Source organism: Capra hircus, chromosome 1 (genome assembly GCF_001704415.2).
Source record: "Capra hircus breed San Clemente chromosome 1, ASM170441v1, whole genome shotgun sequence".
In the NCBI taxonomy this organism is placed as follows: Eukaryota; Metazoa; Chordata; class Mammalia; order Artiodactyla; family Bovidae; genus Capra; species Capra hircus.
Genome location: NC_030808.1, coordinates 53,706,222 through 53,733,945, shown reverse-complemented (window position 1 = coordinate 53,733,945; position 27,724 = coordinate 53,706,222). Strand labels below are relative to the sequence as shown.

General features: G+C 40.4%; 1 protein-coding gene across 1 annotated transcript in view; it reads left to right on the top strand.

Moving 5' to 3' along the window:
• The window catches only part of MORC1 (MORC family CW-type zinc finger 1), a 153,369-nt gene continuing 128,521 nt past the window's right edge, over positions 2,877-27,724 (top strand). Inside the window, exons 1-7 of the mRNA XM_018050048.1 lie at positions 2,877-3,040; positions 3,603-3,637; positions 10,511-10,579; positions 14,447-14,537; positions 15,188-15,296; positions 18,546-18,705; positions 20,495-20,600. Of these exons, the coding sequence (XP_017905537.1) occupies positions 2,877-3,040; positions 3,603-3,637; positions 10,511-10,579; positions 14,447-14,537; positions 15,188-15,296; positions 18,546-18,705; positions 20,495-20,600 (734 nt within the window). The remainder of the gene's footprint in view (positions 3,041-3,602; positions 3,638-10,510; positions 10,580-14,446; positions 14,538-15,187; positions 15,297-18,545; positions 18,706-20,494; positions 20,601-27,724) is intronic.

The window sequence follows — 27,724 nt, the reverse complement described above, 5'->3', positions numbered from 1 at the left end:
TCCTGGATCAGGAAGATCTGAAAAAGAGATAGGCTACCCACTCCAGAATTCTTGGGCTTCCCTGGTGGCTCAGACGGTAAATAATCCTCCTGCAATGCGGGAGACCTAGGTTTGATCCCTGGGTTGGGAAGATCCCTTGGAGGAGGGTAAGGCAACCCACTCCAGTATTCTTTCCTGGAGAATCCCCACGGATAGAGGATCCTGGTGGGCTACAGTCCATGGGGTTACAAAGAGTTGCACATTACTGAGCAGTTAAGAATAGCCCAGCACAGGGCTTCCCTGGTGGCTCAGTGGTAAAGAATTTGCTGCCAGTGCAGGAGAGATGGGTTTGATACCTGGGTCAGGAAAATACCCTGGAAGAGGAAATGGCAACCCACTCCAGTATTCTTGCCTGGAGAATCCCATGGACAGAGGAGCCTGGTGGGCTATAGCCCATGAGGTTGTAAAGAGTTGGAGATGACTTAGCAACTTAAAACAACAGCACAGTATATATTATATATATTTAATAAATATATTCCCTGCCACTGATTGATGACTATATTTCAGTGTTTTACATTTTCCCCTAATTTTTAGCTTTAGAAGGGAGGTGACTGTGACCATAGGGTGTAGCTGTTTAACCAGCCATCAAGACCTCCTTCCTGTTTGGCAGAGCTCAACACTAAGTACAGAGTCACTAGCACCTCTTTTTGTGAAACTCTGCTGAACAACTGGAATCATAGTCATCAAAAAAAGTAGGGGAAAGAAGAAAAAATAAAGTTGGTCGGTCAGAAGAACTGTGAACTCAACTTAGAGCTAACAGGGACCCAGCCACTGCACATGAATGTTCGTGGTTAGTCTCTCTACAGGAGGGCAGGGTTTCTACTGTGTGCGGCTGCTCAAGCTCTGAAGCAATATTCCTGTATCCACTAACCCTCTGTCCTACTAAAGTTCTGTTTTCAGCAACTTGATACCTGTAACTGTGAAAGAATGTACTGGTCCATTTTGCCAACTGTCTTTTCTCCTATAAAGTTGTTTCACTTATTCATTTTAACAAAGGAGGGCAAGTCATATCAGAGTATAGAAGAAATCGAACGATGGGGCTAGTTTATGGAGAGTGACTGGCAAAGAAAGATTGACTGCAGACTCAGGGGAGTGGCAGAAATATGATCAATTGAGCAGTTCTTTGAGCAGCTCTTGTAATCTGGCAGCACCTTGACCAAGTCTAGCTTGCCTCATGTTTGACTCATAGTGAAACTTTGTACAGTATTCGTAAAGAATAAGAGGAAGGAATTGTTCATAAAGTTTGAGAAGATGAAGTGCCATGTAAAAAAAAAGAAAAACAAAACTGGATCCCATGCTTTTTTCCCCCTAAGATTATATGTAGCAACTTTGAGACCAACTCAGTAGGATCAGGCATGTAGCAGGTGCTCTCTTGGGACCAGCCTGTGTCTTCAGCTTTGCCATTCTCAGGGTTCTCCATGGCCAGCCTGAACTCCTCAACTTGTCTGTCTTCAGGGGATACTGGAGGTTGTCACCACTGCTTCAGTTCAGTTCAGTTGCTCAGTCTTGTCCGACTCTTTGCAACCCCATGAATCGTGGCACGCCAGGCCTCCCTGTCCATCACCAGCTCCCAGAGCTTACTTAAACTCATGTCCATCAAGTCGGTGATGCCATCCAGCCATCTCATCCTGTGTCGGCCCCTTCTCCTCCTGCCCCCAATCTCTCCCAGCATCAGGGTCTTTTCCAATGAGTCAACTCTTCTCATGAGGTGGCCAAAGTATTGGAGTTTCAGCTTTAGCATCAGTCCCTCCAGTGAACACCCAGAACTGATCTCCTTTAGAATGGACTGGCTGGATCTCCTTGCAGTCCAAGGGACTCTCAAGAGTCTTCTCCAACACCACAGTTCTTATATGCCAGTAATTGACAACAGATAAAGCTATTTAACAGACCTACTCAAGATACTCTGTCAATCTGATGAAGGTCTTCTTAAAGTCCCTGTGTTACTCTAAGATGTTATTTCATATCCTTTTATTCAAGATTCTGATGGTTTCCTATACTTGTCTAAATTTGAACTGGAAGGTATTAAAAGAATGTTGTGGAAAGAGCAGGAAAAACTATGATGGGACAGGAAGAAAATCCTTAAGGGACTCCTGATACAAAAGGTGTTCAGAGAGAAAGTACCTGGGTTTAAGTATAAAGCTTATTATGAATGTCTTAACATGCTATAAAGGTGAATCACTTTTCTTTGTCTTACCCCATGGAATTTCTCTATGAAGAAACTGTTTCTATGAAAAAAATTTTAGTATAGTGGTGTTTATTGACCAATTATTGTATACATGGTACTTTGTATAATGTGTGCTTATATAATGGAGATTATGATACCTGTGTGTCATGTGTTGTGGTAAGGATTAGATGGAAAGGTTTAAGAATACCTCATTCAGAATTTGTCACGTAGAAAATGCTTAAGAAATGGCCATGGTAACTACAGAATTTCTGTGGAGGAGGCATTAGAAGTAGCAGTTGGGGTAGGGAAAGGAGCAAAGGGGCCAGCGTTGTATAGCAAGGACAGTGTACCTGCTTGATTGACCTATGCTAGTTTTGGGCTGAGACTTACAGAAATTTTGGGAGACACAGGTTTCCCCATCTGAGTCCCATTGGTTGTTACTATTCTGAGCTTCCTTCTAGATTCCCCCTCAACATCCTCACTTCCTTGTCAGTTAAGACCTCATTGTCTTCCTCCTTTCTCTCACAGCTTTCATGTGGAAACCTGGATCTTCTGGCTCTTTTTCCTTGGCTTTTAAAGTTTTTACTTTAAAAATTAATTTAAGAAAATACACAAATAGTATCTGTGAATTGTAGACAACTAAGAAAAAAACGAAGGCACTAGTAACCTCATCATGGGGGGCGGGGTGTATACAACTTACTTCTCTGTAAAAGGCCAGGTATTAAGTATTTTCACCTTTGAAGGCCACATGTCCTCTGTTGAAGCCATTCAAATGTACCATTACAGTGTGAAGGCAGACTGTAGGCAACATGGAAACAAATATGTAAATGACAGGATGTAAATAAGTGGTCATGATTGTGTCCCATTAACTTTATTCACAAAAAATAGTTATGGTCAAGATTTAGCCCATAGACCATAGATTGTCAACCTCTGACCTAGAGAAAACCACTGTTAACATTTTATTTTTTTCCTTATAGATACACACATGTATATCATATATGTTCTTTTGAAATGTGATTATATGGTACACATAAGCAATATTTTTTATTCTAAAATATATGAAAATCTTTATATGACTTCTGGATTATTTTCCAACCACCTTTTTTAATGTTCATATCCATTTTCTTGAGCTGCTTGTGTAACTACCACTAAATTCTATCTCTTTTAAATTTCTGAGTTTTAGGCTTTGTAGCATTCTCAAATTATGAGTGATCATAAATCTTAGTCTACAAATGCAGGGAAGAATATTTTAGTAATTGTTTTTAAAGAAATTTAAGTGGGTTTCTCCATTGTTTGTTATCTGACGATAGATCATCTGTCACATGAGCAATTCAGATTAATGTAATTTTCAAAACCACAGTATCAAGCTGAAGCAATAATGTTTTTACATTGTTTTCAGAGATGCAGGGGCTGCGAGACTTGATGTGTTTTCAGGTGAGCACATTTGCTTTTTCATCTTTTCTTCTAATGGAAAGCCCTGTAGTTATTTTGATTTCCTTTTATTTCATGAAAATCAAACCACATTCTATAGATTATTAATGCAGTCTAAGAGCTTCATGAATTCAGGGACCCTGTGGGGAGCCAGGTTGAGAACAGTACACTCTTGAGTGAAATTGTTCACTTGTTAGGGGACTCATTTACAAAATTAGATCTTTCAGGGTTTTGTGAAAGCAGCAGAGGGATTTGGAGCAGTTTGTCTGCCACAGAAAAACGGTTTTATTTTAAAATGAATATTAACTTGATGGGTATTCATAAGTAACTATATGTCATTTCCAACTTATAGTCTTAAAGTGCATAAGTGAATGTGCAGTATGAATGTTGGATGGCCACAGAATTCAAACCAAGCATGTTTTCTTTACTGATTTAATTTTCAGTCACCAAATATTTATTTCGCTTACTGTTTTTTTTTTTTTTTTCATTAGAACACAGAGGAAGTTAGGTTTGTGATCCAGTGCTGTAGTTAACACTACCTGGAGAAACAGCTGTTGTGTTAAAGCTGATCCCCAATCCAGATCCTGTCAGCTCTCCTGTAAATATCGGCTGTTGATCACAGGCCAGAGGATGATGTAAATCCTTATCAGTATTTAAAAAGCGACTCAGTTCAATTCACTTTTCTAAGTGTTGAAGATTTTGTGCTAGGTGGGTGCCTCTGGCCAATGAGGAAGAGGTTTTGGTTCTGGTTCATGGACATCTTGAAAGATTTGAGGAAACAAAGTAAATGCCACTCTTCTTCCCTTTCTATTCCTTGTGTTCTTAGAAGTTTGAGAAATAAAATAAGAGCATTGGTCTTCATTGCTGACAAATTCTAGGTGGAGTGTGGAGCTCGGTGTGGGAGAGCGTCAGGCACTCGCCCTTATAGCAGCACCGTGCTCTCTGCAGGCAGCTCGCTCTCAGCGGGAATAGGAGAGATTTGAGCTGCACCTTCTCATAGGTTATTCTTCCCCAGATTACTAGTCAGATGAATGTGCTCATTGCTCCAAGAGAAGGTGATCAAGGGACAGAAAAGGGTGGGCCCCTTACCACTGCTGATTGAACTCCATTCCCCATAGGAGGAAATGTCAGCAGTGGAGAAAAAGTGACCTTCCATCCATATCTAATTATATAAGTGAAAATGGGATAAAGTGTCTCTTGCCTAGGAGAAACTCGAAGCATGGTAGGAACACAGAGAAAGAATGCCTCTTATTAAAGAGTCAGGGGTTGAAATATGGATATGATTTGTGTTAAGTAGTGTAGGAAGAGAAGAATTTTCCTGTCTGAGGAATAATTGTGAGAAAAAGAATGGAGGTAGACTAGTTCGGAGACTCTTTCATTTATTCAATAACAACTTATTGAGTATCTATTACAAATGGGCCAAGCAGTTTTTCTGGGTGCTAGGGACAGAGCAAGGAGCACCATGTTTGATGAAGCCTGTGCATTCATGGAACATGCATCCTAATGAGGATAGCTAGGCAATAAAGAAGTGGACAAGTAAATAATATACCAGGCCATAATAAGTGCTAAAAAGAAAAAAGACAGGGCGATAAGAGAACAGAGAGTGATGGGAAAGATGTACTGTTTTTCATGGGGTGATTAGGAAAAGTTAAGGTAAATAGGTAATAAGCCAGCCAAGACCTGAATGACAACGGGGGAGTGAGCCATATATATATATTTGGAGAAAAAGCATCCAAGAGACAATGGGCTAGGTTGACTAAAGCTAAGACTTAGAGCCAAATGGATGAGCGCCTTGAATATCATACTAAGGTTATTTTCTTTCTGTAGCCAGTGGACCATTCAATAGTCTAGAGCAATGTCATTTGACAAATGTGCTCTTTTCTTTTTAAAGAAAGCTACTCCAGCAAGAGATTACAGGATGGTTTGTAGATGGTTTGCAGAAGTGTGAAAGGATAGGAGACAAGAGGGGCTGTGGGATGATCTACATAAGATTTCATGAGGAATCAAACAAAGGCAGTAGTCCTTACAGTGGAGAAGGAAGGAAGCATTCAAGCTGAATTTCATTCAGAGCGCACATATGATTGATAAAGTGTTGAAGGGTTGAGAAGAATTATCTGGAATCACAGAGTTCAACAAATGTGATCAAGTGATCAGAATTCACACAGTATGTTCTTTTCGGGGAGTACAGGACACCAGCAGGGCATGGCAGTCAGTATTCACTTCACCCCACTTTCTCTAGCACTTGGCATTATTACAAAAAATAAACAAGCATCTTTGCAGTTTGCATTGAAAGGGGCACTTTTTTCTGTATTTAGGTTTTATGTGTTTTGTGAAAAACTGAACTTACGGTTTTATAATTTTAAATTACCTATTCATGTTATAAAACTTTTTATTGCTGCAAACCATAATATGGCTATCAACCTAGCAAATTGATTTTTCTTGAAAAAATGAAAAACGATAAACTAGGGCAAAGGCTTATGCACCAATAGCTACAATTAATATCGGGGTGCAAAATTAAGCACTGGACTAGTTTTTAAATTATTTACTGAGGCATGTGAGTTACTTTCCAATCTTAAGTTTCCTTTAACTTTAGAGGCTATAAAATCCAAACTGAATATGTTCAGACATGGCTGTTTTAACTGTCTGTGTGTACTAGTTCTAGTAAACATGGATACGCATTCCATACATTTTTTAGTGCTTACCAAGTGCCAGGCTCTGGGCTCAGTGATGAGTATACACAGTGCCTCCTTTTAAGAAATCACCATCCTAATAAAGGATCTGTGGAGAATACAGTATGCAGTTTCACTTTTATGAGTAGAAGGCCCTTAGCTTTCATCTCTGAGTTATCTGAGTTCCAAGAAGTAGAAGAACCACTCGTCTGGAAGAGAAATGGATGCCTCAACAGGTGTTTGAGTATACTTTGAAAAGTAGGAAACACAAGTTACAAGGAAAACATTCATTATGGCCACCTGATGATGTGGAAGGATTAGGAAGTCTTCCTAGAAGAAACAGTCTATGAACTAGAGACTGAAAGGAAAATAGGCCTGAGCCTGGAGAATCAAGCATGGAAAGTGTGAAGGAGCAAAATATATAGTTGCAAAATATATAGAGAGAACGTAGGGTGCTGATAGTGTTGCAGAATATTTGAGGTGTTCGAGATTAAGCCCAAGATGATTATTTGTATGGAAGTGGAAGAGTGCAATATGGGCAGGGAGAGGATGGCAAGAGATGAGCTTGGAGGGTGCATTAGGGTTCTTCAGAGGAACAGAACCATTGGTAGGTAGACGGAGATCTCTGCCAACCCCGTTCTCTCTCTGTCCTCTATATCTATCTATCTATCTATCTATCTACCTGTCTGTCTGTCTGTCTATCTCAGCCTCTCTCATTCTATCTGAGAGACATATAGTAGAGAGAAAGGAAGAGGAGGAGGGGCATTATTTTAAGGAGTTGACTGACTTAATTATGGGCGCTGGCAGGTGTGAAATCGGCAGGGCAACTGGCAGGTTGGAAATCCAGGTGAGAGTTGATGTTGCAGTCTTGAGTTATAAATCTTTAGGCAGGCCAGCAGCCTGTACACTCAAGCAGGGTTTCTATGCTACAGTCTTGAAGCAGAAAATCGATGCTTCTTTGGGAAACCTCAGTCTTTGCTTTTACAACCTGTAACCAACCAATTGGATGAGGCCAACCCACATTATAGAGGGTACCTGCTTTACTTACAGTTAGCTGATTATAAATGTCGATTACGTTCAGATACTTTCATAGCAACATCTAGTTGACCAAACAACTGACGCCATAGCTTAACCAGGTTGACACATAAAATTAACCATCTTAGAGAGGTAGGAGGGTCAGTTTATGAAAGACAGCTAGATTTGTTAACTGGTTTGGCTTTCATCCTGTGGGCAGTGGGAAGGCATGCAAGGGTTATAAGCAGTTCAGTTCAGTCGCTCAGTCGTGTCTGACTCTTTGTGACCCCATGAACCACAGCACGCGAGGCCTCCCAGTCCATCACCAAGTCCCAGAGTCCACCCAAACTCATGTCCATTGAGTCAGTGATGCCATCCAACCATCTCATCCTCTGTTATCCCCTTCCCCTCATGCCCTCAATCTTTCCCAGCATCAGGGTCTTTTCAAATGAGTCAGTTGTTTGCGTCAGGTGGCCAAAGTATTGGAGTTTCAGCTTCCACATCAGTCCTACCAATGAACACCCAGGACTGACCTCCTTTAGGATGGTCTGGTTGGACCTCCTTGCAGTCCAAGGGACTTATAAGCAGGAGAGCAGTGAAACACATGATTGGCTGCAGACTGGCTGAACTCTCTCATTTGAGAGAGCAAGGAGTAGAGGGGGTAGGGACTGCTGCTGGAATCCAGAAGAGAGATGGTGGTTTCCTGAACCAAGGCAGTATTGTGGGGATGGAGAAAGTGGTCAAATCTGAGAAACATGAGGAGGTGGAATTGAGAAGACATGTCTCTACATCAGGTAAGGAAGTGGAGAACTTGATCCTGAGACTTTGACTTAGGCAGCCAAAGCCTAATGGCAAAGTGATGCCATTTATTGAGCAGGAAGCACAAGAAGGAGGAGGTAGTCTGACAAGGGAGAAAATGCTGTGGTTTGGTTTGGACATGCATACTTACCCGATGGCTCAGATGGTGAAGAATCTGCCTGTAATGCAGGAGACCTAGGTTCGATCCCTGGGTCAGGAAGAAGATGCCCTGGAGGAGGGTATGACAGCCCACTCAGAATTCTTGCCTAGGGACTCCCATGGGCAGAGGAGCCTGGCAGGATGCAGTCCGTGGGGTCACAAAGAGTCAGACATGACTGAATGACTAAGAGCACGCGCGTGCACACACACACACACTCTTAACCGATAGTAGAAATCAATTTGAGATCCATAGTTTTAAGGGACTGAAGTAAACAAGGCCAAGCCTTAGACTGAGTACTAGGGGAGGGAATATTACATTTTGAGGTGGTGATTGTCTGTAAGCCCTCATTGGAATTTATAGAACAATTAAGCATTGTATGGGCTTCCAAGCTGGCTCAGTGGTAAAGATGCCACCTGCCAGGGCAGCTGATGCAGGTTGGATCCCTGGATCAGGAATATCCCTTGGAGAAGGAAATGGAAACCCACTCCGGTATTCATGCCTGGGAAATCCCATGGATAGAGAAATGTGGCAGGCTCCTCTGGGGTTGCAAAGAGTCGGAAATCACTGGGCAACTGAGCATGCATATGTAACTCTTGGGAATTTTGAGTCTTTTCTATCATTCACCAAAGAAATGCCCTGCTTTCTTAGATGAGAACTATATACCAAGAGCTGCAAAATCAGTTGTCACAACTGCATAGCCTGAAACTTGTGTCAGGTGGTTCTGAGTTCTGATAAACCTTAGGGTAATCAGGAGGAGCTTCTATTCCTAAACTCCATCCGAGACCAGTTAAACTATCTCCCGATGATTCACATATGCAGCCAAGGCTGAGAGCTACTGCATTGTGCAGAGAACTCAACTGGAGCTGAATAGAGAAGTATCAGCCTTAGTCAGGGGAGGGCTGAACAGAGCAAATTCGTAAAGAGGGTAGGAATATTCTGCCACAGAAGTTGAGGTAAGCAGACCAGAAATCAGGTAGAGAGAAGAGCTGGAGAAATGAGATGGTTGGGGAGATGCAAAGGGAGTGTAACCAGGAAGTGAACTGGAGGAGAGGGGATTACAAGTGGACACATGGCTATAACATTATGAACCCAGAAAGCTCAGGTAAGATTTTTAGGTACTTATTTATAGATTATCTTGAACATTTAAAAAATGTAGATTAGAGGTAACCATTGAACACAGAGTTGACTAAACTGGTGTGCTAGAAATGACTCTGTTAGGATGGAATTAGTAAATCATGGCTGCCTGGAGATGGGGCGGGGATAACAGAGCAAGGAAGGGTCAGAAGGGAGAGACCTCAGGGGGCAGGAGGAGGCACCTGGGATGACGGTTATGTTCACTGCCTTGATGGGATGGTTCCACAGATATTTACCTGTGTCAGATTGTATGTGTTAAATATGTGTAGCTTTTTTTAATATGTAATCTATTTCTCAATAAAGTTGTTACTGAAAAAGAGAGGCTTGCTAGAATTCATATATCCAAATGTTGAAATTACTTTGAGAGCCAGATTACAAACTGTGCATTGAAATTAGTCTCCATTAGTTTTAGTTAAACCTTCACGATTTTTAAATAAGAGATTACATTATGTAATTGAATGATATCTCTTCATCATCAAAATTGATTCCAAATAACTTAGGTATTTTCAAAAATATTTACATTTTCAAGAGGTAAATATTTGCTGCCAGTAAGAAGCAGCCACAAATGGCTGTTATGGGAATTAGCTACCTGGAAGAGAGCCTGATGAGTTTAATGAGAATGACCTGGATTGACTTTAAAATTAGTGCTTTGGTGGAAGGGTATCAGCATTGATCAATTTGATAGAGAGATCCTGGAGTCACATCCCTGGCTCCTTTTATTCCCTCCTCTAGGGACAAAACACCTGAAGCTTAAAGGACCAGTCCGATTCCAAAACAGGGCATGTCATGTGATCAGTTCTAGTCAGTCGCACAGTTGTATCCAACTATCTGCGACCCCATGGGCTGCAGCACTCATCCTGTATATGTATTTTATTGACATGTTTTAAGTCAGTTTAAAGCCTTTTTGTTGCATGATTGTTTTCCCGCTGCAGCTTCTCATGAAACTATAGCCCAGATGACTTTCTGAGCTTCTTCCTTGTGCCATAACTCTGTCACTCAGTGGCTGTATTTGGGGAGGACAAATAATTATGTGAGCAGCATGCCTTTCTGATGAACAAATTAAGGCCATTATTTATTAGTAATAACTGCTTTCCCTTACAGTGGATAATGAAGAACTGCAGGGTGGATTCATGTTGTGCTTCCTGGATGATGGATGTGGTATGAGCCCTGGTAAGTTAATTATTTAGATTCCTACCTGCCTGTTAGAACAAACAGTCTGAAAACCCATAAAATAAATAAGAAAAAATTGAGCTATCTATATAAAAACTGGTATGGAGCTATTAGGGAAAATAAACCCCAGACTTACTGTTGAGCTTTTTAGGCTTAAGTGTTCCCGCTGACAGAGTAAATTCATTGTAACCATCTGAAGCAAGACCAAAAGTGAAGGTAAATCAATGTTGCTGGAAAAATGACAGATGTAAGGTACAGATTTCTTATAAGGAAAAGCATCTGGGAATGAATGAACCAAACAGTAATTGGATGGGCTCGAGATGATCTACAGCACACCCTGCAGGTACTACTTGCAAGAGACCCGAGGCAGTTTCAAGTGGCTTTACACTCTTTAAAATTTTCTGCTTAACCTTGAGGTGTAGGGGTCACCTTTTCTTGTTTTTAGTGGTTTGTGTTTCTTCCCTGCATGTTCAAAGGTTTCGTTGCTTCAATTGAATGCTTTCCCATCATAGTGAAAGCATCTGCCATGCACTGTATGATTTATCTTTGTATCTTCAAGGCTAGTAAAAGGCAGTACATAGTAGGTACAAATTACTGTTTGCTGTGGAATTGAGATATGATTCCTTTAGGGAAAGAATTTTCATGAATTGAGATGCCTTATCCTTGAATTCTTCATTTTATTTTATTTACTTATTTTTGACTGTGCTGGGTCTTCGTTGCTGTGTGCAGGCTTCTAGTTGTGGCAAATGGGGGCTGTGGTGTGCGGGCTTACTCACTGTGGTGGTTTTCTTGTTGCAAGGCACAGACTCTGGGGTGTGCAGGCTCAGGAGTTACGGCACCTGGGCTTAGTTGCCCTGAAGCATGTGGAATCTTCCTGGACTAGGGATTGAATCCATGTTCCCTGATTTGGCAGGAAGATCCTTAACCACTAGACCACCAGGAAAGTCCTCCTAGAATTCTTATAACAGTTGTGTATATTCCACAAGCCAGATTTAACAAACGGTGAGGGAGTTCAAATAATATGGAAATGTTCTGGTCAGTTCCACACCAGAGGAAAGAATGATCATCAGTGCGAATAGAAGCTCAGAATAAAAACTAAAGCAATTATATTCAAGTCTCTGAAGACCCCCTTGGTCTAAATAGTCAAAGACTATGTGTGATATATTCTAAGGCAATTCTTTAAAAAAGAAGCAACTCTTTTACATGGGTCCAAAAACAAAATAATCAAAACACAGACAAGTGACAAATATTGAATCTTCAGAAGAAATCCACACTTCAGTTGACACATACAGTTGTATTTTAAGAAGGGTCACTAGTGTTGAGAGCAATTCTTTATTAACATTGGAACTCAAGTGTTAACTGAAAATACAATCTATCTTTCAGTTGTCCAAGCTGAGTTGGATCAGTCTCAACCTTTTGGAAGAGGTGATGTCCAAACTGTTTTCACTTCCAGCCTTGCCCCCTTACAGTGCATTCCTCACACAGCAATCCTGAGTCGACTGTTTTCTTTTAGTAGGTCATAGTGATGCGCTTGGCAATGGCACCCCACTCCAGTACTCTTGCCTGGAAAATCCCGTGGATGGAGGAGCCTGGTGGGCTACAGTCCATGGGGTCAATAAGAGTCAGACACAACTGAGCGACTGCACTTTCACTTTTTACTTTCATGCATTGGAGAAAGAAATGGCAACCCACTCCAGTGTTCTTGCCTGGAGAATCCCAGGGAGGGGGGAGCCTGATGGGCTGCCGTCTATGGGGTCGCACAGAGTCGGACACGACTGAAGCGACTTAGCAGCAGCAGCAGCGATACCCTTGATTAAAGCGCTTAGTCGTTTCTCATTACTTTTGAATAAAATTCATACTCCACAACACTTTCAGTTTCTTGCGTTACTTGGCCTCTGTCCACCTCTTTGACCTTTTCTCGTACCTTGCACTACCTTGCTTATAGCACCCCAGCCACACCTGGCTGGCCCTCCATCATTTAAATCTCAAGTCAGAGGATACCTTATGAAGGAGGCCTTTAAATCTCAAGTCAGAGGACACCTTATGAAGGAGGCCTTTCCTGAACGTTCTGTCTGCAAACTACATTTTTGTTAATTCCTTGTAACATTCTCCTTGTTTTGTTGCCTTCACTTAATACTCTCTGAAAGGATCTTGTTAGTCCATTTTTTTCTCATTCCATGACATAAAGTTATTGAGGACAGGGATCATATCTGTCCTATTCAGTGTTCTGTCCATGTGCTCAGAACTCTGGCCACCATACATGAGAGTCTGTTCAGTGTGATAAAAAACCATAGGATTTGGTCTTCTACAACTCTGGGTTATAGTTCTAGGGGTACCATTTATCAGTGTGACCTTGGGAAGGTTACATAAACTTCTGAAACTTAAATTTCCTCATCTGTAACATGTAGATAATATCTTCCTTGTAGACTTGTTGTAAATATTAAATAGGTGGTACAAATAAAGTATCTGCTGCAGTCCCTGGCATATACTGAATTATCAGTAAGGGGTAGCTAATACTATCATTATTGATACCCCCATCTAATAATCAACCCTTAATAAGAGCATGTGATAAAATGTCCAGGTAGCTTCAGACAAATGGAGTGCTTTACACAACCTGCTACCGCACGATAGCATGTCTGCACCCAGCCTGACACAGGGTCCTTAGGACAGACCTGGGGCGTGTATCCAGGGTGTGTAGCCCAATTGGGAGAGCCATTTCTGTCTTTTCCTTTCCCTGGGAGCGTGCCTTTTTCTTAGAGGTATGTATGTTTTGAAGTTAAGAGGATTCTTTTCCAGAATTCTAGAAGGCCTGGAGAGATCAAGAGAATAACTCTCAAAGTCAGAAATAGATAGCCCGTCTTCCCCAGTTAGCAACCTCACATGGGCCTGGATAAGGGCCAAAACCATGGAAAAATTACTAGTGGTACAAATAATTATAGCATCTTTAATATATTCTGTTCAGTTCAGTCACTCAGTCGTGTCCGACTCTTTGCGAACCCATGAATCGCAGCACGCCAGGCCTCCCTGTCCATCACCAACTCCTGGAGTTCACTCAGACTCACGTCCATTGAGTCAGTGATGCCATCCAGCCATCTCATCCTCGGTCGTCCCATTCTTCTCCTGCCCCTAATCCCTCCCAGCATCAGAGCCTTTTCCAATGAGTCAACTCTTCACATGAGGTGGCCAAAGTACTGGAGCTTCAGCTTTAGCATCATTCCCTCCAAAGAAATTGCAGGGCTGATCTTCAGAATGGACTGGTTGGATCTCCTTGCAGTCCAAGGGACTCTCAAGAGTCTTCCCCAGCACCACAGTTCAAAAGCATCAATTCTTCGGCGCTCAGCCTTCTTCACAGTCCAACTCTCACATCCATACATGACCACTGGAAAAACCATAGCCTTGACTAGACAGACCTTAGTCAGCAAAGTAATGTCTCTGCTTTTGAATATGCTATCTAGGTTGGTCATAACTTTTCTTCCAAGGAGTAAGCATCTTTTAATTTCATGTCTGCAGTCACCTTAGCATTTATCAAATGGCATGTAGTATTTTCAAGGTTGACACATCATCTCACTTATTATTTTTATCTTTGTCAACAACTCTGTGATGTGTTAATAGCTCCCATCTATAGTCAAGGAAATTAAGGCTCTACTTCCCAGGGTCACACAGCTAGGTCTCTCTGACCTCTTATCAGTACATTGCTCTTAAGATCCTGGTCAGAGATTATGGAGCCTGACAAGGATCATTTTCTCTCTGTTCATGCAAGAAGTGTGGGTCTGCCCTAATATATATGTGACATCCTGACAACTGGACATCTGGCCAATGTGAAGACTCCTATGTCCTAACCACTTATATTGTCTTTGTCAATTGTAGAGGAAGCATCAGATATCATTTACTTTGGAACATCCAAGAAACGGTTATCAACCTTGAAGTTTATCGGGCAATATGGCAATGGCCTTAAAAGGTGAGGACTTCTTTCTTATAATGTAAGTATTATTGCTATTGATTATCAGGAATGATATTTGGTTAAGGGAAGTCTTACTGAGAATGATCCAAGTTTGAAAAACTTAAAAAAGGATATAAACCCAAGAGTCCCACCTTGTTTTATAATTTCCATGCCCAAATTGACTTAAATCTTTATAGCATTTTAAAAGTTAATTCACAAAGAGAGGATGAATCTCTTTTTCAGAGATTGGGGAAGTAACACGCGTGTACCGTAGAGCTTCATTGCATCTCCGTGCTTGTTTCTTAATGCATGTCTCCGCATTGGCGTTATATGTGTCCAGAGCTTATGTGATTAGTCTGCTCAATGAAAAGTGAGGACGTGAGGCCGCAGCTACCTGTGTGGCACCTACCAGATGATCCTTCTTTGCTGCAGCCCTGGACAGCACCTTATCTCAGCAGTCATATCTTAAGTGAGAATGTGGGGCTGGATTAGTTCAAACTCTGCTCTGTTTTGAGAAAACAAACAAAAAAAAATATTTTTACACTCCCTTGGTTAAGAGTCCGCAAAACAGTGGAGTTATTTCAGTGAAAAGAACAATATTGTGCTCCCCTGTCCCTTCTTGCTAATGTTTGAGATATAAACCATTATATTCTTGATTTTTAATATAGTGGATCCATGAGGATTGGAAAAGACTTTATTCTTTTTACAAAGAAGGAAGAAACGATGACCTGTGTATTTTTTTCTCAGACATTCTGTGAAAGAGAAGGTCTGAGTGAGGTAAGCGTTAAGAGTTTCCTTTGGTTTCCATGGTAATAAAGTTATTTTAATTTACCATTTCAGGAGGTAAAGTCTATCATGGGTGCTTGCCTATTATGATTTAGAAATTTAGGAGTATATCTTGGAAATAGATAGAGGGTGGCTGGCCATTTTGGGGTCATTGGAGGCCTGTCCTATTGATCTTTTTTTGAATAGTTTTTCTAATCCTAGCCTGTTTTCAGAACATTATGTATTATCCATGTACACATATTTTCCAGAATAAGAGGCTCCCTTTGGCACTGTGAGATTTTTGGAAGAAGCCTGCAAAACATTTCCACCACCTATCCATAAATAGGTTATCACTTTTAAAGTAAATAGGATATTGGATTCAGAAGACTTGGAAAACAACATCTGAAGAAACTGAATGCAAAGCAGATTTTAAAATATTACTCTCTAGACCATAATTTTAACTCCCTTTTCTGACCCAGAGACATTTTTTTAATTTGCAGCATTTGAGTTTTAGTATTATGAACATCAGTTATAATTCAGTATAACAAATACATGTTGAGTAACTGCTGTCTGCCCAGCGCTGGATATACCCTGTGGAAGGTAGAAAACAAGAAGACCACCTGACTATCAGTGCTTTCAGTGTAGTCACAAAATAAAGCAGACATGTATGAACTGGATAAATAACAAAATGAAGGGATTTTAAAAGCATGCCGTTCAGTGAGTGTGTAATCCTGCTGTTAGTAAATTGTCACAAGCAGGATATGGATGAAGAGACTAGAGAGCCTTGAGTGAGAGTTTATGGGGAAAAGACCACTTGCATCTGGAAAGGCTGGAGTAGTGAGAAATGGCGCATGGCAAGTCTCAGACCTGAGATGACTGTGGGGTTTGGAGGATAGTATGGAAATATAGGATTGTCCAGCAGGAGCCCAGCATGCCTGCTGGCAGTGCTGGAGTCTGGCTAGTTAATAGGAGTAGTCTAGAAGCAACAGAGTGGAGAAGGCAATGGCACCCCACTCCAGTACTCTTGCCTGGAAAATCCCATGGGCAGAGGAGCCTGGTGGACTGCAGTCCATGGGGTTGCTAAGAGCTGGATGTAACTGAGCGACTTCACTTTCACTTTTCACTTTCATGCATTGGAGAAGGAAATGGCAACCCACTCCAGTGTTCTTGCCTGGAGAATCCCAGGGGGAGCTTGGTGGGCTGCCGTCTATGGGGTCGCATAGAGTCGGACACGACTGAAGTGACTTGGCAGCAGCAGAAGCAGCAGAGAGTAGCTGAGTGGGATTCTGACATGAAGAAAAGCAATACTTTAAGCATTTGTGTTGTACTTTATGTGTGTAAAGGACATGGGAAATTGGACCAAAGCTGCGATTATAGCTTTGCTAAAATGAGCCATTTCCTTTTTTATTTTATTTTTTAAAGTAAAACCAGTGACCTTCTCATTTCCACTTATATAGTGGCAGTGACTTTCAACAAGATTCAGTTACGTTGCTCAGTCGTGTCCGACTCTTTGCCACCCCATGGACTGCAGCACGCCAGGCTTCCCTATCCATCACCAACTCTAGGAGCTTGCTCAAACTCATGTCCATAGAGTCGGTGACACCATCCAACAATCCCAGCAATTCGTCCCCCTTCTCCTGCCTTCCATCTTTCCCAGCATCAGGGAAAGTTGCTGGGAATCGCATTTCTTTTCCAATGAGTCAGTTCTTCACATCATGTGGCCAAAGTATTGGAGTTACAGCTTCAGCATCAGTCCCTCCAATGAATACTTGGATTGATTTCCTTTAGGATGGACTAGTTGGATCTCCTTGCAGTCCAAGGGACTGTCAAGAGTCTTCTCCAACACCACAGTTCAAAAGCATAAATTCCTTGGCACTCAGCTTTCTTTATAGTCCCACTCTCACATCCATACATGACTACTGGAAAAACTGTCGCTTTGACTAGATAGACCTTTGTTGGCAAAGAATTGTCTCTGCTTTTTAATATGCTGTCTAGGTTGGTCATAACTTTTCTTCCAAGGAGCAAGCATCTTTTAATTTCATGGCTGCAGTCACCATTTTCAGTGATTTTGGAGCCCCCGAAATAAAATCTGTCACGGTTTCCACTGTTTCCCCATCTATTTGCCATGAAGTGATGGGACAAGATGCCATGATCTTAGTTTTCGGAATGTTGAGCTTGAAGCCAACTTTTTCACTCTCTTCTTTCACTTTCATTAAGAGGTTCTTTAGTTCTTCTTAGCTTTCTGCCATAGGGTGGTGTCATCTGCATATCTGAGATAATTGATATTTCTCCCGGCAATCTTGATTCCAGCCTGTGCTTGATCCAACCTGGCATTTCTCGTGATGTACTGTGCATATAATAAATAAGCAGGGTGACAATATACAGCAGCTAACAATGTTAGCTAATTATTTTGATATTTTCCTGCAAATCTCTGTGTAACATGATTGTATTGTTACTTCTTGATTTGATTTTGGCATTATCTGTTGAGCTCCCACTATAAAAGATGAGGATTTATCTATTACTTTTTCTTTACTCCTATCACACATCTACACCCTTCCAATTCCCCACCTTCAGTATAACTCGATTTTAATTTTGGTTTAATCCCCAGGCAAGGGACACAGGAGCCTGGTGGGCTACAGTCCATGGGGTCCCAAAATGTCAGACACGACTGAGTGGCTAAGCACACAGTCTCAGTAAGGTCACCTGCCGACTGTGCCTGACATATCCTCTAATCCAGACATGCTCTGTTCCACTCTTTCCAGAGAGTAAACATCCATTCCCTATGGAGGAGGAGGAGCTAACGCCAGATGGGGAGCTGGACTAGTTGTAGCTCTCTTCTCCTTTTACCTCCACCTCGAGAGCTAATTCATGCCATCAACCTCTGAGACTTTGAGGGGGCTCTGAATTGTAAATCAGTCTGGGGCTTCTCATTTCTGGCATGGGCTTTGGATTGGTCAGCTTCTGAAATGCTGAAACTGTTATTCCCTCGGCCATTTGACCAATAATTCCTAGGGGGCTGAGGTAGATTCCATCAGTCACCATGTTCTGTAGTGGAACATTTTAGAATAAAACTCTTAAGTATACACTTTTGTTCTGTGCCTCTTCCTTATCAAACTAGAATACCTGGGGCAAGTACACTCTTAACCTAGTGTTGTATAATTTGGCTGGATTGTAAACTGACTGACTTAGGGTCAGACAAAAAAAAAATGATGGTTTTTATTTGTGTATTTCATAGTAAATTGATGTGTTTTTTTTTAATAGGTTGTGGTTCCAATACCTTCATGGTTAACAAGAACCAGAGAATCTGTCACAGATGATCCTCAAAAATTCTCAACAGAATTGTCTATAATTTATAAATATTCTCCATTTAAAACTGAAGCTGAATTGATGCAGCAATTTAATGTGATCTACGGCAAGTGTGGTAAGATCATCACAACCCTGAAACTTTAATGTGGAAGTGTTTGTTTTCAGTGTCGTACAAAAGACTGTAAATATGATTTCATACTTGTTTCTATTTAAAATGCCATGTGGAATCTCATATGGGGGCAGTTATTCATTTTATTTATATAAATTTTGTCTTAGAGAGTCCAAACAGGAATAACTCTTAAGTCACTGGCACTGGGAGAAATGTTTGTACTTGTAAGAGCCTGGTGAAACCGGCTAAGGAGAGGTTGACACAGGCTGTGATCGTCGGGAATCACAATCTCTGTGCCAGAGACAACCTCTCTCCCCATCTCTCTGTGTCAGGAGATGCTTTACTACAGCATCCAAGACTAGATGACCCCAGGGTTTATAAGAGAGTTGGCAGTTTATAAAGTAACAAGTCCAGGCTTCTGTGCCAGTCTTTCTCCAGACTTCTACCACCTCATATCTAGAAGCAAAAAGGTTCCTGCTCTAGAGAAAGCTATTTGCATCCTGCTTTTTCTAATGTTAATGTGCAAAATTCTATTCTGTTTATATTAAAATTCTGTTTTATGTAATGTTTATAGAAAATTTCTCCTCTAACTTGTGGCAGTTTGTTTAAAAGTAATGTTTTATGTCATCCTTTTCCCTTTCTCATAGAAGAAAAATAATGGCACTTAAATATTCATTTCATTAAGATACATGGTATACTTTAAGGATGGTTAATGTATAATCTCTTTAGTTGCCTTCTAACTGTGAAATACTGATGTATATACTACTGAAAGATATACTATTTCTTGAACACTTTTCTAAATGCTTTATAAAAATTAACTCATTTAATCCTCAAAACAACCCTTGTGTTTTACGTGCCTCGTGAGCTCTATCATATAGATTAGGACACTTACCTGAAGTCATTGTGATAGTAAATGGTTGGTCCAGGGTATTGACACATGTGTTTAGGCTCCCAAGTCCAAGTCCAGATTCTCTGAAACTCTGCTGTTCTCCCCTCCATTTTAGTATTACCAAAAAGAAAAGTGTAATTGGTTGTTCGTCAAATTTCTCTGACAGTGCTGTTTGTCTTTATATTATAATCAACTTTATAAACAATTTGGATTGTTTTTGTTTGCTGTGCTTTAGAGCAGGGATCAGCAAGCTAGGGCCTGCAGGTCAAATCGGCCCCATGGCTGTTTTTCTTAATTAACATTTACTGGAACATAGCTACGTCATTCATTTCTGTATTCCCTGCAGCAGCTTTTATGCTACACTGTAGAGCTAAGGTATGAGTAGTTGTAAGAGGCCTGCAAAGTCCGAAATATTTGTTTTCTGGCCCTTTACAGAAAAAGTTTACCAACGCCTCTGTTAGTGTCTACTTCATATTTATACACATTTATGCAAAAGCAATACTTCAGATTTATACAAATGGTAAAAATTCATCTTTGTTCTTATGTGCGTTGATTTCAGTTCTGGCAATGAGAGTTTTACCTATAATACAAATTTGGCTCCGGCTTCTAACAGTTTTTATAATGCAAATTGTGAAAAGAATCCACACTGAAAGACATAATAAGTTGGATAGTTAAAAAGAAGCACAATGCTGTAGAAACTCAATGCTCTTTGGGAGAAAGTGGAATTTACTATAAGACATGTATAAGACATATATATTGGAACTTACCAAGGCATTTTATTTACTGAAGTACAAAAGAAAATTTAGTCTATAGCAGGCTTAATTCCCTAGGTAAGATAATAGCACCATGACTAATGCTTAGTGTAGTTAAATATTGACAAAAGTCAAACATCTGTTTTTCCACTAGGTACTTTGCTGGTTATTTATAACGTGAAGCTTCTGCTTAGTGGAGAACCTGAGTTGGATGTTAAAACTGACAGAGAAGATATACTGGTGGCTGGGGCTCTTGGAGAGTGAGTAATATGAGTGTTTGTCAGAACATGTGTCAACGATGCCAGTGAACTAGGGTTAGGAAACCTGCATCCTGGTTCCAGGTCGGAGGCCACTGGGCCTCAGCACTAGAGCCATTCATTTTACTCCAATTACAGATAAAGTATGTTAGGCTGGACCACTGATTCCCAAATCTGGCTGAGCCTGTGAGACAGCTTCTTGAGAAGTACAAGATCCTGTCTTACACCACATCTACTGAGTTAGAATCTCTGGATATCAAGCCTAGGAATCAATATTTTTCATATGTTTCAGAGGTGATTCAGAGGAATATCACTGAATGACAGTTCAGAATGGTCCTATGAACTGCTTACTTGCAGTTTATAAATAAATAAATGGATATTCACTTTTCTTGGCTATTGGGGATCCATAGGGAACAGAATGAGAAATTAGTAGGGGGCATGGGTGAAAAAGTATGGAGAAATATGAAATAGTGATTAAACCTAGATTTCTCTAGAGTAACTTTGTATTTAAAACTTATTAGCAGACAAATTGGGAGAGTAGCATTGACATGTGGAGAAGGCAACGGCACCCACTCCAGTACTCTTGCCTGGAAAATCCCATGGACGGAGGAGCCTGGTGGGCTACAGTCCATGGGGTTGCACAGAGTCGGACACGACTGAGCGACTTCACTTTCACTTTTCACTTTCATGCATTGGAGAAGAAAATGGCAACCCACTCCAGTATTCTTGCCTGGAGAATCCCAGGAACGGAGGAGCCTGGTGGGCTGCCATCTATGGGGTCGCACAGAGTCGGACACGACTGAAGCGACTTAGCAGCAGCAGCAGCAGCAGCAGCATTGACATGTATATACTACCAAGTGTGAAATAAGTAGCTACTGGGAAGGTACTGTGTAACACGGGGAGCTGGGCTCAGTACTCGGTACTGAGCACCAGTCTTGGTGTGAAGACCTCGAGTGCTGGCATGGGAGGAAGGGTCAAGAGAGAGGAGATACATGTAAACATATAACTGATGTACTTTGTTGTACAGCAGATGAATGTAACATGTAAAGCAATTATATTCCAATAATAAAAAACTTTTAATGAAAGAGGAAGAAGGAAAAAAAAGCTTATTAGCTTAAACCTTTATTCTGTTAGTGTCAGAATGCTACAGTTAGAAGGGATTTTAAAGGAATTTAATCTGGACTGATTTATTTAATGAACAATTGTGGTTCAGTAGAAATATAGTGAAAGCCAAAAATATGAACAATGTATGTCATCTTAAATTTATGAGTAGCTGCATTAGGAAAAGTAAAAAGAAATGGGTATAATTAATTTAACAATGTTTTTATTTCATCAAATATATATAAAATATTATAATTTCAATTTCAGTATGCAAAATATTAAGACATTTTCCATTCAATTTTTTCCATTCCAAATCTTTGAAATCCAGTGTGGTTTACACGTGTACCACGTATCAGCTTGGACTAGTGCTCAATAGCCATGTATGGCCAGAAGCTACGGTATTGGACAGTGAAGTTTTAGACTAAGATATGGACGGAGGAGCCTGGTAGGCTGCAGTCCATGGGGTCGCTAAGAGTCAGGCACGACTGCGTGACTTCATTTTCACTTTTCACTTTCATACATTGGAGAAGAAAATGGCAACCCACTCCAGTGTTTTTGCTTGGAGAATCCCAGGGACAGAGGAGCCTAGTAGGCTGCCATCTATGGGGTCGCACAGAGTCGGACACAACTGAAGCGACTTAGCAGCAGCAGCAGCAGCAGCATTGAGACCCAAGTAAGCATATCAGCTTAGACAACTTTTTCTTTTTCCTTGGAGGTGAAATTTTGAAAGTTCTTTTCCCAGTTAGAGACTTTAACATATGATAACCCACTTTAAATTATCCTTTCTATATTTTTCTAATGTATATTTTTTCTCATCTCATTCTAAAATGTGGAATTCTCCTTTTACACAGAAATGAAGGTGTTTTGTTTTTTTTTTTAATATCCAACTTAATTACTGTTCTGCAAGTGTTGGGAACCCCTTTGCCAACATTAACATGCCAATATCAGAAAGAGCACCCAGAACTGTTACTGGCACCTTCATTACTGTCTCCTCCTCTCTTGCTGGCCTTTTCCTCTACTTAAGAACTGGTTCCAAAACCAATATTTCATACTACTTAACAGCTTTGAGCTCAAATTTTCAAACAGTTATCTGTCAGAATGCCTTAGCCTTTCAACACTAGCATTAGGAAATAACATATGATTAGAAGAATAATTTGACAGCTAATTCTTCGGGGAAAATTCCTACTGTTCTCAGATTGTTTAATGAAGCTAGAAGCTTCTTAAGGCATTTGCTGTGCTGTGCTTAGTTGCTCAGTCATGTCCGACTCTTTGTGACCCCATGGACTATAGCCCCACAGGCTCCTCTGTGCATGGGGATTCTCCAGGCAAGAATACTGGAGTGGGTTGCCATAGTCTCCTCCAGGGGGGTCTTCCCAAGACCAGGGATCGAATCCAGGGCTCCCACATTGCAGGCAGATTCTTTACCATCTAAGCCACCAGGGAAGCCCTCTTAAGGCACTTGGGCAGTTAATTACAAAATAAAGAAAATGGATCAGACCTAGGAAATATATGATTTCACTTTGGAACATTGACCACCCTGCAATTTTTTATTTGATTGATTTTTCAACAAAATGTTTCACATTTCAATCACAAGAAAAGTTTTCTAAAGACAAGGATGGGATTTTATGAGGAAGGATTTATTGTAAAGAGGTGGCATAATTTCTGCACCAAAGATGCAGTACATTGCATGGTTTCTTTTGTAAGTACCAGCTGGTGCCAAGTAGAGAGAGCAGTACTACTTCCTGGGGAGGCAGTAATAATGCCACAGTTTTCTCTTCTAAAAAGTCAGTGGATTCTGACAATAAACATCTAATTCCTCCTCACTAACGGATTAGTAAAACCATTAAAGCTTGAGGCTGAAAGAATGTATCTGGTCCCAGATGGATCTTTTTTTGACTCCCCTTCCATTTATGACTTCTGATCTTTGAACATCTAATCAAGTACAGTTTACATATCTTGGTTTTGAGACTAAGTGGTTTGTAATAAAACAACTTTTTCACTGTTTCTTTCTATTCTGGCTATTGTATCTCTTTGAAGCCACAGGGCATGATTTGACATCTGTCTAAAACAAGTTTCAAGGTTTTGAACTGTCTAATTTTCACCTTTAGCCTTAGATGGTGAGATCCTGCCAATTCTGAAAATAATTTAATTTTCTACATAGGAATAGGAAAACCCAAGTTTTCAGGCTTCGTTTGGCCTCAGAGAATTGATTTTCTGGTATGATTTATTTTCTTCCAATTTTTCTTATTGTAAAATCAAAAGTAAAATGATATTTTAAAACTTTTTAAGGAAAAGAATTTCTATATCATGATTATTAATTTATATTTGTCCGTTCTAGTGTTTTTAAGTGCAATTTTTCAGTTTTCTTTTTTCATTTACGATTTGCTTCTAAACTTTATTCTAAGTTATATGTATAGCCTTAATAAGCCTCGTTTCATGATTTCTTGATAAGTGGCCATTGCATTGATTCATCATAAGTTACATAACAATTCCTGCATTTTTGTATAGTAACATTAATCTCAGTGTTTCAAATTATTTGTGGGTAAAAGAGTCGGACACGACTGAGCGACTGAACTGAACTGAATGTTGAAATAAACATATTTGTAAATGTGTATTTTTTTTTGAATTATTTTCTTAAGGCAGATTCCCAGGAAGGGAACCAGTGAGTGAAAGGATCTGAACTTTCATACAGTTCTTGTGAATATTTGGCATCACCAATATTTTATTATTTTAAACTTAGCAATCAGAATCCTTTGTCATTTTACCTTTGGCTGAGGCTCGAACAGTAGTAATCTGACCATTGTCAGGGCCTTGTTTCAAGATGACAATAGCCTCATGAAAATTTCATTAAGTGTGATGTTCAAGCACAGGGAGGTGGCTTGTGCTTTGGCAGTATCAGTCTAAAGATAAACTGCTTCCACTTAAGAAAAATTATGTGTAGATATATAACATTCATCTCACAATTTCAGAATGCAGATGAGGCATAAGTTTGCATTTAATGTGTGATATATTAAACTGGGGTTTGGATCTGTGATTGTGGTATGTGGAGAGTGCAAGAGAGGGGTGCAGAGGTTCCAGGGCAACATGCAGAGAGAGAGTTGTAGCTACAGAAAAAGAATAGTGTTGAATTATATCATGTTAAACTTAGAGTTCTCGAAAGGGAAGAAGATGGTATGAAATGTAGTTTCATAACAAAATAAAATTTGGAACAAAATGGAGGGGCCAGAGAGGGCTGAGAATACTAAATATTAAAGAAATAAAAGTGAACTAATAACAGAAAACAAGGTGTCTCTTTTGGGCCTGTTTGTTTAGACAAATTTTTTAAAATTTATTATCTATTTTTAGCTGTGCTGTCTTTGCTTTGTGCGGGCTTTTCTCTAGTTGAGGTGAGAGGGGGCAACTCTCTAGTTGTGTTGTGGCAGCTTCTCCTTGCTGTGGCTTCTCTTTTTGTACAGCACAGGCTTTAGGACCCGTGGGCTTCAGTAGCTGTGACATGTGGGCTCAGTAGTTGCAGTTCCCAGGCTCTAGAGCACAGGCTTCATAGATGTGGTGCATGGGCTTGGTTGCTCTACAACATGTGGGATCTTCCCAGATCAGGGATTGAACCCACATTTCCTGCATTGACAGGTGGATTCTTTACCACTGAGCCACCACGGACACCCCAATTTTTGTTTATTAATTTATGTTATGGTAGTTTTTGAAACTCTCAACTGAGTCCCACACCTCAAACCTTTGTAACATTTTCTCCCCCAAAACTGTTTTTTTTTTCCTTGAAGTAGTCTATTTGTGCAGAATAGAATCAAGACAGAATCAAGTTAATCCATTTTTACCTTCTCACTGGTGGTGGTTAGTAACCTTCAATCACAGTCACACAAATTATTAAAAGTCATTTTCAAAGGTTATATATTGATGGAGGGTAGTAGGACTAAGAAAGTGCAAGATGACAGGCTGGTGGAAGGTTTTAAAATGAGTCAGTGCCCATCATTAACCTCATATGTGGTTAGTGTAAATTGGCATATAAAAAATCTACAGCATTGTCATTCTGCTTTGACATTCCTTACTCAGAGAGTTTATGTAGATGCCAGGTGTGGAATTGCAGTTCTGTAATTTGGATGTTTTAAGTTTCATTCATAAGACATGCAACCTTATTATGTGGATGTGTCAGTAGTTCAGTTGTATCTGACTCTTTGTGACCCCATGGATTTGTAACCTTCCAGGCTCCTCTATCTGTGGAATTCTCCAGACAAGAATACTGGAATGGGTTGCCACCCCCTTCTCTAGGGGATTTTCTCGACCCAGGGATAGAACCCAGGTCTCCCGCATTGCAGACAGATTATTTACCATCTGAGCCACCAGGGAAGCCCATTATGTGGATACTGGTATGAAATTATAATTTTATAATAAAAACTTTTCCAAATTGGCTGGCATATGGAGTGTAGCACTGTCACAGCTTCATCTTTCAGGATTTGAAACAGCTCAACTGGAATTCATCACCTCCACTAGCTTTGTTCTTGGTGATTGCTTTCTAAGGCCCATTTGACTTCACATTCCAGGATGTCTGGCTCTAGGTGAGTGATCACACCATCGTGGTTATCTTGGTTGTGAAGATCTTTTTTGTATAGTTCTTCTGTGTATTCTTGCCACCTCTTCTTAATATCTTCTGCTTCTGTTAGGTCCATACCATTTCTGTCCTTTATCGAGCCCATCTTTGCATGAGATGTTCCCTTAGTATCTCTAATTTTCTTGAAGAGATCTCTAGTCTTTCCATTCTGTTGTTTTCCTCTATTTCTTTGCATTGATCGCTGAGGAAGGCTTTCTTATCTCTCCTTGCTATTCTTTGGAACTCTGCATTCAGATGCTTATATCTTTCCTTTTCTCCTTTGCTTTTCTCTTCTCTTCTTTTCATAGCTATTTGCAAGGCCTCCCCAGACAGCCATTTTGATTTTTTGCATTTCTTTTCCCTGGGGATGGTCTTGATCCCTGTCTCCTGTACGATGTCACGAACCTCCATCCATACTTCATCAGGCACTCTATCTATCAGATCTAGTCCCTTAAATCTATTTCTCACTTCTACTGTATAATCATAAGGAATTTGATTTAGGTCATACCTGAATAGTCTAGTGGTTTTCCCTACTTTCTTCAATTTGAGTCTGAATTTGGCAATAAGGAGTTCATGATATGAGCCACAGTCAGCTCCTGGTCTTGTTTTCCCTGACTATATAGAGCTGCTCCATCTTTGGCTGCAAAGAATATAATCAATCTGATTTTGGTGTTGACCATCTGGTGATGTCCATGTGTAGAGTCTTCTCTTGTGTTGTTGGAAGAGGGTGTTTGCTATGACCAGCGCATTCTCTTGGCAAAACTATTAGCCTTTGCCCTTCTTCATTCCACATTCCAAGGCCAAATTTGCCTGTTACCTCAGGTGTTTCTTGATTTCCTACTTTTGCATTCCAGTCTCCTATAATGAAAAGGACATCTTTTTTGAGTGTTAGTTCTAAAAGGTCTTTGTAGGTCTTCATAGAACCATTCAGCTTCAGCTTCTTCAGTGTTACTGGTTGGGGCATAGACTTGGATTACTGTGATAATGAATAGTTTACCTTGGAAACAAGCAGAGATCATTCTGTCATTTTTGAGACTGCATCCAAGTACTGCATTTTGGACTCTTTTGTTGACCATGATGGCTACTCCATTTCTTCTAAAGGATTCCTGCCCACAGTAGTAGATATAATGGTCATCTGAGTTAAATTCACCCATTCCAGTCTATTTTAGTTCACTGATTTGTAGAATATCAATGTTCACTCTTGCCATCTCCTGTTTGAACTCAGCAGTGGCCACAGGACTGGAAAAGGTCAGTTTTCATTCCAATCCCAATGAAAGGCAATGCCAAAGAATGCTCAAACTACCGCACAATTGTACTCATCTCACATGTTAGTAAAGTAATGCTCAAAATTCTCCAAGCCATGCTTCAGCAATACGTTAACTGTGAACTTCCAGATGTTCAAGCTGGTTTTAGAAAAGGCAGAGGA